The 11,462-nt window shown below is 27.8% G+C and overlaps 2 protein-coding genes across 6 annotated transcripts; one reads left to right on the plus strand and one right to left on the minus strand.

Annotated features, from left to right (window-relative positions):
* Nucleotides 1–990: 990 nt before the first annotated feature.
* On the minus strand, nucleotides 991–7,754 carry pyd3 (beta-ureidopropionase pyd3). The gene is made up of 10 exons (XM_015508000.2): nucleotides 7,554–7,754; nucleotides 7,279–7,426; nucleotides 5,969–6,067; nucleotides 5,092–5,246; nucleotides 4,935–5,029; nucleotides 4,666–4,866; nucleotides 4,481–4,605; nucleotides 4,214–4,406; nucleotides 3,476–3,562; nucleotides 991–3,421 (listed from the first exon to the last, which is right to left on the minus strand). The coding sequence occupies exons 2-10, from the start codon at nucleotides 7,368–7,370 to the stop codon at nucleotides 3,362–3,364; spliced, it is 1,107 nt and encodes a 368-aa protein (XP_015363486.2). The 5' UTR covers nucleotides 7,371–7,426; nucleotides 7,554–7,754; the 3' UTR covers nucleotides 991–3,361.
* Nucleotides 7,755–8,902: 1,148 nt separating this feature from the next.
* LOC107161559 (ATP synthase subunit C lysine N-methyltransferase) lies at nucleotides 8,903–11,122 on the plus strand. 5 transcript variants are annotated; one of them, XM_089218963.1, is made up of 7 exons: nucleotides 9,028–9,044; nucleotides 9,172–9,355; nucleotides 9,579–9,635; nucleotides 9,711–9,814; nucleotides 9,982–10,154; nucleotides 10,248–10,436; nucleotides 10,799–11,122. In XM_089218963.1, the coding sequence occupies exons 3-7, from the start codon at nucleotides 9,625–9,627 to the stop codon at nucleotides 10,952–10,954; spliced, it is 633 nt and encodes a 210-aa protein (XP_089075089.1). In that variant the 5' UTR covers nucleotides 9,028–9,044; nucleotides 9,172–9,355; nucleotides 9,579–9,624; the 3' UTR covers nucleotides 10,955–11,122. The 5 variants fall into 5 exon arrangements, with proteins under 5 accessions (XP_015363497.1, XP_015363495.1, XP_089075090.1 ...); XM_015508011.2 differs by having other exon boundaries at nucleotides 8,903–9,355; nucleotides 9,579–9,644; XM_015508009.2 differs by having other exon boundaries at nucleotides 8,903–9,355.
* Nucleotides 11,123–11,462: the final 340 nt, after the last annotated feature.

Here is an 11,462-nt window from a genome sequence, read left to right on the forward strand (position 1 = left end):
CTATTCATATAAATACCATAAATTGTAATAAGTATTTTCAATTTGTATTCATTTATAACTTTTATAATTATATTATATTTCTGACTGATTAAAGTTTTAAAAAAAATGTTATTCTTTATTTTGAATCCTGTATTTCAAATACTAAAAAACAGGTACAATAAATCAACTTTAATTGAAAAAAAAATAAAGTATTTTTTAAACTGTAATAATTTACTCAAAAATTTAAATATCCAACGTTGTGATACAGGTATTATCTTAATTTAAAATTTGAAAGTTAGTGAATTCAAACTAATATTACTATTAATAACACAAGGTTGACCTTTTTAACAAGTACATTGTTCTGACTTTCTAAATAAGTAAATTAAGGGTGGAATGCAACAATAGCCAATCCAATGAGTTTTTTTTTATTTATACAAGTAATAAACAATCTGTATTAATTATACTAAATCAACAAAAGGTAATGAAATAATTAGAAAATATTTTAATGCAACATCAGCCTGTCTTTGGTATTTAATTTAACACCAGATGGCTGTATTCTATAATATGTTGTTGCATTGAAATATTTTATTTTTCCGTGATTATGGAATATGGCCTTTTAACTCCAAATATTATGTCCATTAATTGTTTAACGAAGCATAGGTTATAGTTACATTCAACCACTTAAATTATGTGCATTACCATCAACCAGAATTTTGTGAAAAAATAAAATAATAATGTATAGATACTGACACACACCAGAAAACAGTGAAAGGGGATTGGCCAAGGATTGATGGATAACAAATGTGTTAACTTCTCCCGGGGAAATGACGTCAAAAACCGAGAATCGAATTCGGGTCTCTCGCTTGTCGGGTGATTGCTCTACCACTAAGCTACCCGACCCGCATAGACCCATGACGCTATATCCCCAAGTTAACTGATATTTACAAATGTTATGAATTTCTTAGTCCTATCCTCAGTTAAATGCTTAATATAAATTGAAATACAATAAAGTATAAAAGGTTGTGCAGTTGATATATATTGATTTTTTTATTGATTATTATTGACAGTTATGTTTTAAAATTGTAATTACTTCAAACAGTACCCATATATATATATATATATATATGTTTGGAATAAGTGATATAGGGTAATGTTTTGACCATGCTCTTCCGGTTTTAATAGTTAAAATACGTATGTATTAAAATTCAAATTTTTGGAATTTTTAATATACGCTTGAAGATTATTTTTTGAATCATTTACAATTTTTTGTACCTATTTAAGGATAATCCTGTGACAATACAAACTTCTGTATTTCAAATAGGAATCTTCCTTTTTCATGTTTTATTAATTAAGATTTTTTTTATAAAATTTTTATGTATCTAAATCTAAATTCAAGCTAGTAGTCTTTGAGTTTACGGTTAATAACTACTCACTGTGTTTTAAGGATAATATGTCTATGGTAATGAGCTTAGTCGATTTAAAAAAGTAAGCATTTACAATGGATTTATCAATATAAATAATTTGTAAAAATCGATCCAAGTATAATAAATATTATATCTAAGATTATATAGAGTTTTATTTTTACAAAACCATTTTTAAAGATTATCATTAGTATTAACAAATTAATAACTCAAAAACTACCCATTAGAATTTTGATTTAGATTACATCGAAATTTTCAAAAAAATTATCCACTAAATAATTTTCAGTAAAAAAGGGGGTTCTCATTTGAAAAATAGAAGTTGTTATCGCCACAGGATAATCCTTAAGTAGAACAAAATATGTTATAAATTTTAAAATATGGTCTTTAAGTTTAATTAAAAATTCTAAAAATTGGAATCTAAATAAAAGTACTATTGATTTGAAAAATGGGGGTGACATACAGGGTGGGGCAAATCAAACAGTGCAGTTTTGTTAGGTTGGTACTTCACGTGTGGTGGGGATATTACGATTATGGTGGTTTCATTTCGTCGGGCAGTCCATGCCGTTTTTAGTCATTAGTCATTACCATGGTTTGGTCTGGTGAACATCGTGGCTTTGCCGTCCGCACGTTTTTTGAAAATGGCCGATCGTTCGTCGCAACTCAGCGAGCGTTCCGGCTGCAGTTTAACCTTGCGCGTCATGATCCCGTCCCTCACCGTAATGTTATCGCGAATTGGGTGCGTACATTTGAAGAAACTGGATCTACACTAAGACTTAGAGGTTCAGGAAGACCCAAAACGGCAAGAACACCCGAAAATTTGATAAGAGTGAGTGAAGCTATTGTGCAGTCGCCTACGCGTTCTGCCCGGAAACATTCCATTGCATTGGGCATTTCTAATCGGTCAGTAAGGAGGATTTTGCACCAAGATTTATTCTTCCACCCCTACAAAATTATGATTGTCCAAGAGTTGAGTCCACTCGACTATGAAAATCGCATGAATTGCTCACAAGAAATGTTGAACCGGATCCATGCGAGGTCAACATTTTTCAGTAGTGACGAGGCTCACTTTCATCTCAGTGGGGCGGTGAATAAGCAAAATTTTCGCTATTGGGCAGAAAATAATCCACGGCAAATTCATGAGAGACCTCTTCACTCTCCAAAAGTGACCGTGTGGTGTGCGATTTCAAAATTTGGTGTGATTGGGCCTTATTTTTTTGAGGAGAATGGACAAACCGTAACTGTCAACGCTGAACATTACGTTTCCATGTTGGACAATTTTTTTGAACCTCAATTGGAAGAGTTAATGGAAGAAATAAATATGGGGGACATCTGGTTCCAACAGGACGGGGCTACAGCGCATACTGCTCGAGTTTCAATGACGAAGCTGCGACAGATGTTCCCTACACATCTCGTCTCTCTGAGGGGTGATTTGAGATGGCCTGCGCGCTCACCAGACTTGAGCATTTGTGATTTTTTCTTGTGGGGCTACCTGAAGGAAAAGGTTTTTAAACCTCGTCCTCACACCTTGGAAGAACTCAAAGACCGAATTAGGGAGGAAATTGGCGCTATACCGGTCGAAATGTGTCAAAATGCAGTAGAAAATTTCAGAAATCGCCTTCACCAATGTATCGCTGCTGGCGGCCATCATCTTTCTGATGTCATTTTTAAAACTTGATACATAAAACGGCATAATGTAATGAAAAAAATTAAATAAATATAATTTCTGTAAGTTGCGTAGTTTTTTCTTAATAGCCTTTCAAAACTGCACTGTCTGTTTCGCCTCACCCTGTACTTAAAAAATCACCCTGTACAATGTAGTATGCTTAAATTATTCAAAACAAAAATTACAATGTGTTATAAACTTAACAAATATACTAAATATTTATAATAATATCATATAGAATTTTATATAAGGTGTACAATTTATTGACTATTGATAATCTTTTTTTAAGTGAATATAATTATTTAGAGTTTACAATGTCTGCCAATGAATTTGCATATAAATCTAGTCGTCGGGTCATCTGAAAATAAAAAAATTAATAATAATACATACAATTTCAAAATAATAATATTACTTGAAAACCCCAATGATCTTTTACTTGTCTACAAAGATTCAAGTCTATTTCTGAAATTAACAATCCATCACGAGTCCTAGAGAGGCTCTAAAAAGTGTAATATAAAACATACAAAAATAATTAAATAACTATAGATGCCTTAATTTTTTGAAATTATTGATTTTTCAAATACTAAATTAATATAAATTTGAACAGTTTTTTAATTAACAGTGTTTCTATGATTTATTTACGATAATCACTGGTAGATTTACAAATGACAAAAGAAATACTATATAAATTAATTTTAGTTTAATGTTAATTAGAGTTATATAAAATGTAAAACATGTTTATTTTGTTATATTTATAGAAAGTAAATTATAATTTTTATTTGTACTAGCCAAAGTATTTATCGTAATTTTTATGTACCTGCATAAAGATTGTTTTTTAATATTTAGTTTTTTCCATCAATAAAGAAATAAAAATATTAAAGAAAAAATAACATATTTTTTTCATATTCAAAAAATTAAAAATAAACAATGATATTATGAGTTGCACTTATTTCATAATTACAATTATTAACAAATCTTATAACCTAAACATAAGCTGTACAATACATTTTATTTATGTTTTGGAGTATTAAATAATCAAAACCTTAATAATAATAAAATATTAATTTTTCAAAACTAAATTTTATTTAGGTAGGTTGGTTTTATTAAAATCATTTTAATAGATTTCAAAATAAATAATTAAATGTCTTACAGGAGTTCTTGTACCATCAGGGGCAGTAATATAGCTCGATCCATAAAAATGACCAAAATTCTTATGTGCTGGTTTGCCATCACCGCTAGTAAACTCTGATGGGAAAGTTTCTGTACCCACTCTATTGATGGCACAAGAAAAATAACTATTGGCAACTGCAGCTGTTCTAGCTTCAATTCCCCAAAGTGTCTCACTACAACATGTAATAATAAGTTAAAAATTGTAAAAAAATTTAAATATTTTTTTACATTAAGCATTCATGTTTACCTTAGACCATCAATTGTAGCCGAAGGGTTGAAAACAATTTCAGCTCCATTCAATCCAAACATCAACCAATTCAGTGGGTGGTGGCGCCCATAACAAATATTGATTGCAATTCGACCAAAAGCTGTCTAAATTAATCCACTATAAGTCGTTTATATTTTTCTAGTTTAATTTAAGAAATTATGTACCTCAAAAACTGGATGTCCCGTGTTTCCTTCCATGTAATAAGTAGATTCGTTAAAGTCACCCACTCGAGGTATATGGTTTTTTCTATGTTTACCAATCACTTTTCCAAAGTTATCTATGACTACAGCTGTATTCCAGATAACCTCTTGTTCATCGCGTTCCAGAATTGGTGAAATGATAACCATGTTATACTGTTTGCAGATCTATTGAATAATATGATATGGTTTATTAGATTTTAAACGTAAGAACTATTATATTATGCAACACCCACATCTTTGAGAAATAATGTTGTTGGCCCTGTTTCAGCTGATTCAGCAAACTCGCACCAAGGAAATTTTTCCCTTGTACAAAACGCAAAAGGCATGGCTAAAAAATGTATATTTTATTTAGAAATATACATAGTATATGTTATTTGTCAGCTGTCTTACGCCAAGCTTCTTGAAGGCATAACACATTCACATTAGCTTCAGCCGCAAGTGATATTATTTTGCTTATCTTTTGATAAATAGCGTTTCGTTGTTCAGTTAAAGGAGCTGTTGTTGGAAGAACAATTTGATTTTGAATAACTCCAATTCTTACAATCCTTGTAAAATTTATTTTTTCAAATTATTTTATTTAATAACATGACAATTTAGAATCTGAGCTGAACAATAAACGCTTTGCTTTTACAATTATGTTTTTTTGTTGTCTGTTGTTTTGAGGTAATAAGTCTTTAGTTTTCTAGGAAAAAAGTGAATCTAGTTGGTACTTTGAAGAGTTAAAAGTACAGAATATATAATACTTTTCTTAATATTTGAGAAAACCTAATTAGAATTATGGAAAACAGGAATTTTACACAAAAATTGTTTTTGGCAAAATTGATTTTGTTGAAATTCATGAACAAATAATAGCAGATACTTGCAATTTTTATTAAATGTGTAAACTTATGCTTTGTACAGTTTTAAAATTATTTTGATTCTCTTTGATATACCTTCAATGTTTATTTTTTTCATTAAATTTTGATTTAAAAATCAATTGAATTTAAGCTCTGTCAAAAAGCTTGAAAATTTAAAAGAAGATTCCACTTAAGAAGTTATTACTGAAATTCAAATATCTAAAAAATATGTAGGCAACATTTTTTTTTAACATTCAGTACAATCCAACACAACAGTGGTCATTGCTTAACAGCTAAGTATACCCAATTCCTATAGTACAGCAGAGGGTTACCTACTTGCCACACTTTATGTTTCATAATTTATAATCAAACCACATTTACAACAACATAACCTAAGATAATTTAAAAAAAAAAACATTTATAATAGGTACCGTTTTTCCCGTAACTCTTCAGTTAAACTATCAAATTTGAAACCTTTAACTTCCACATTATCTACATTATTTATACACGACTCTGGCAGTTTAAGTTCCCTGAAAAGTGTAAAATTTAAAGTTAAAACCATTGTTTACTTAAATGATTATTATTTTAGATTAAAACTGTATCACACATAAATAAATATTTAACTATAATACAACTTGGTTTTCATATATACTGAATTGTCATTTTCATTAAAATAATAAGGTGGATTAACCTCTATGTAAATAGAGATTATCTTTTTTCTTTAACTATTTCTAAGTGGAAATTTATATCTAGAACAGTTATTACAAATACCAAATTAAGAATTATCTAATTTTTAACAAAACTATTATACTATATATACAGAATGATTCTTTTAAGTGGATACACTAATTATCTCGAAAAGTATTTACTTTTTTCAAAATATTTTGTTATATGGTTTCAAGTTGTTAAAAAACCAACATTTTTATTAAAAAAATATATTTATAAATATTTTTTATTCTTATCATTATTTAAGTTTTTACTTTTTTGAATGACAACATAGAGTTTTAATTTTATATTCCAAAGCAGAATATTTTTCTAAGTATTTTGATTCATAAAAATTGAATTTAGGACGATTAGTTTATGAGTTATATGTATTTAAAGTTTAGACAAGCGGAGTAGTGGACAAACATTTTGCGGGGTAACCCCGTACCACTCCACTCTGCCAATCCAAACTTTAAATACTTATAATTCAAAAACTACTAGCCCTAAATTCGATTTTTATGAATCAAAATACTTAGAAAAATATTCTGCTTTAGAATATGAAATTAAAACTCTATGTTGTCATTCAAAAAAATAAAAAACTTAAAAAATGATAAGGATAAAAAATATTTAAAAATATAATTTTTTAATAAAAACGTTGGTTTTTAACAACTTGAAACCATGTAAAAAAATATTTTGAAAAAAGTAAATACTTTTCGAGATAATTAGTTTACCCACTTAAAAGAATCACCCTGTATATATTTTTTTAAGAAATAAAATAATGTTTAAAAGAAACTATTGCATGTACTAAAAGTCTTCTACTAGTTATCACTTTTCAAAATCGGTATACAATATCTAAGTAAACAAATTATGAAATAAGGATATATATTCATGGGTATTTCCTTAAAAATTGAGTTATGTGTCCTCTATTTTTTGCATTTTAATCACTGAGTAATATTACAAAAATAATAAACATTGTGTAGTCTGTGGTTAAAGGTTTAATCATCAAATCACAATTTCATAGTCCATAAAATAAACTTACTCTAATTTTTTTCCGTACAAGATCTTTTGCACATGATTTAATTCTTCCTGTGGAATATATTTCTCCAAACAAGTATCAATATTTTCAAACATTTTCAAACGTAGTAGACAAATGAAATATCTTGGAGGTGACACCTTGAGTCGAGTATCTAACACAATAGTAAAATAATAAAAATATTTATACATCTATTACTTTAATATTAGTTATATATTAAGTGGTATGTATTTAATATAGCCAATATAGGTGTTCCATATTGGTGTAATCCGTCTACTTACATTAATGATCCAGTTGGGCGATAATAAAAGTCGTTAAAGAATTATAATTTAAGTTTCAGTCTGATGTTTTATGAGATGATTATTAACGTTAAATACTTAAATGACGTTTTCGATTTCGTCATTCAATAAAGAAATTCATATTTCATATCTATATTCTAAATACAATTTTATTTATTCGCTATTTAACTCAAACAGTTAATAATATTTTACAAATTATCTATTATCAGTATTATCTGGACTCCACCCAATTAATCAAAATAAATTTTGATAAGAAAAAAAACCGAGCACGTGATATTCTGTGTTAGTGATTACAGTTATATTCTGTGTTACAGTTTTCAAACGGTTAATGGTTATCATTATAACAAGAAAGTAGAGATGGGATTTTCAACTCAATAACATGAGTCAGTTCACTTGACTCAGTTCACTCAAATGAGTTGACTCGGGGAGTCAACTCAGTGAGTCAACTCCCAATTTCCATTGACTCCTATTAACTCCAAGTTATCAGTTCATTAAATTAAACAACTCTCGTATGACAATTCGTTTAAGAGTTACTTCAGAGTATATTAGATTATCTATCACTAAATATATGAACTATTGATTTATAAAAATGTATGAAGACCTTATTCAATATTAGTTTTAATTTACTAAATTGTTTCTGTCATTTAATGCAATACAATAATATGTCATATACTTGTGTATTTACTAATATTAAAATATTATACAATGAGGAATTAATTTGAACTTTTATTTTATATACAAATTTAATTTAAAATGTTATATGTGCCTCATGAGTTCTTAAGAGGACGCTACACACGCATGTGTTGTCTCCGTCTTACACGCGTACTACATCGCAAATTTTCGTTCTCTAGATTCAATAGTGTGCTGTTAGTTTTGATATTAGAGTGAATTGACCCATTATCAAACATTTAGGTAAGAACATTATCTGTGTTCTCATGTTGGTTTTTTACAATATTTTAATTTTTAAATGAGTTATGAGCATGTTAAGTGTGAATATTTGAAAATTAAAATAACTCATTTAAAAATTAAAATATCGTAAAAAACCAACATGAGAACACAGATAATGTTATTACCTAAAAGTTTTATAATGGGCCAATTCATCATACGCGTTACTAACATACCTTACGTAACGTATATGGTTACATATTAGAATAATATTATTGTGTAGTGTGTACTATCATCTTAATATATTTATTTATTATGTAGACATGTAGTATGTGTAGATTGTGGTGAAGGCGAATTGCCAGAGTTAGATGAATCAGTACTGAGTCAGTAAATCTAAATCCGTAGTATCACCCCATAATTCATGAATTGATAAGTGATAACACAAATTCACGAGTTGTAGTGAATCAGTGGTAACACTGAGTTATTGAGTCACTGAACTAAAGCAAACTGATTCAATTCGTTCAGTTCACTTAAAAGAGTCAACTCTTTGAATCAACTCACTCACGAACTACCCATCCCTACAAGAAAGTAACTACCCCCTATAAAAAAAATAGTAAACTATTTTTTTTTATATATAGTAAAAAACGAGTAACAACGCTTTGGTTATATATTGTAATATTCTGTGCTATATATTATATATTTATTATTTTTATAGGTATATAAAACATTGTTTTGAGTTACTATTTAATTAACAGATTACTTAATAAGTTAGTAATCAGAATTTTGGATTTCTAGACTTAAGAGTCGAGAATTAGTCAGCAAATTATGTTTTGTAATTGAATAATTATTAATCATTAACAATTTGTTACGATACCCCGGGCCTAAACCTAAACACTGAAGTAAGTAATCTTGATCGTATCGGTGTTATGAAATAAAATCGTATTGAGATAAGTATTATATATAAATCAATTATCAAATTATATTATCTATGCCCATTGCCCACATATAGGTAATAGGTATATAGGGTAGAGACTTTGATGTAGAATGTATTTTTATATGTATGTAAAAAAAAAAATGAATACGTATGGCACAATTTAAAAATATCTACCTTCTTGTTTGTAGGATACTATAGTGTTTTTAAACTAAACATTTTAATAAACTCCAAACCATGGTAATAAGGTAAAAACAGTTGAGTTTATATTTTAAGTATAAATTTATGTATAAAATTAGCACTTACATGAACGGGTTTTTCAGTATGTCCAGTGATTTTCCTATTGATACAAATCTATCATTTGAAAATGTGCAGTCAGTTAAAAATGATAGAAGCCTCAGAGGATTGTTTTTAGTGGGATTAACTGGTATGTATGTATACTATGTATATATTTCTCTTAAGTATTTACAATGTTCCATGTTTTTTTATCGAACTTATTGAGTACCCACCAATTTAAATCGATAAGGTTTATTGTTTGAAACAATACATAAAAGTATTCATTATCCTACAGATTATTGTTATTGGTTGTTTTAGGTGGTATTTCCATTGCATTGAGCATAATTTGTTATCCGTTCATATCTCCAGCTTTACGGAAAGTATGTTTACCATATGTTCCTGCAACCAACTTACAAATCCAAAATGTTCTGAATGTAATCAAAGGACGGAAAGGAAAATTAGTAGACTTGGGCAGTGGCGATGGAAGAATAGTATGTAAATAAATATTTTATACACAATGAATTTATAATTGTTTATGACTGTACTTCAAAGTTTTAATTTTTTTAATTACAACTATAATATAGGTTATGAATACAGCGAAAGCAGGATTTGAATCAGTTGGTATAGAGTTGAACTTTTGGTTAGTGATGTATTCACGTTTGGTCGCCATGAAATCTAAAATTCAGCCTTCTCCAAAATTTATTCGTACAGATTTGTGGAAATATAACTTAGGACCGTTCACAAATATTGTCATATTTGGTGTTGAAGAAATGGTTAGTAGTAATTTAAAATTTTTCCGTGAATATATATATATATCCATAATAAAAAAAATACAATTGCAACACATTCGTATGCAACCCTAAAGTATTACATCATAAATTATATTTTTAAACATTATATTATAAGTTTAATAATATTTTATAGCATTAATTAGAATTTTTAGCTTGTCAAAAATCATAATTTTAGGTATTGATAATGTAAAACTGCAGAACTGCTTATATATTATTATACTTGTATATATATAGTAGTGTTTGTAATCGTTCATAAGACCATAACCACATACTAAATAATTAAGATCATACAATTTAACTATACATAGCAACTATCTATTCAAAAATAATATTTTGTTTTATAGATGTTGGATCTAGAAAAAAAGTTCTCCGCGGAATTGTCTGAGGGAACAGTAATAGTTGCTTGTCGCTTTCCTCTCCCAAATTTAGAACCGTATTTAGTCGTTGGAACAGGAATTGACAGAGTTTGGGCTTATAGAATATCTAAGACCAAAACATAATACATCAAAACATGTTTTTATAGGTAATCGTGTTATTTATGTGATTTATTTTAGTGTAAAAATGTATATAAATATATTATGTAAGTGACAAACTGACATAATATTTTATATGTATAGTAAAATAACAAATAAAATGAATAATTTGTGATCAAATATTCACAATGAAAATATTTGTTTTTAATTTCAATTTAAAATTAGGAAAATTAATAAAATCATGAATTGATAACAATTATATTTTAAACAATTTAAGTGGGTTTAATAATATAATATTACAACAGTGAAGATTGAATTTGTTAGTTGAATAACTCAGATACTATTATTATATTTAAAAAAAAATATAGGAAATATCTATACTTATTATAATTATAATTAATTATTAGTTTTTATGTATACTTTCAATATATATTTCATTAACAGTTCATACTCAGTTATTATGTAGGTAAACTGTAGTTAGTACCTAGTAGGTAATGAATAATGATCTAAACAATGAATATTTAATAATATACAC

Source organism: Diuraphis noxia, unplaced genomic scaffold (genome assembly GCF_037042655.1).
Source record: "Diuraphis noxia isolate RWA-SAM2 unplaced genomic scaffold, SU_Dnox_SAM2 contig0002, whole genome shotgun sequence".
Taxonomy (NCBI): domain Eukaryota; kingdom Metazoa; phylum Arthropoda; class Insecta; order Hemiptera; family Aphididae; genus Diuraphis; species Diuraphis noxia.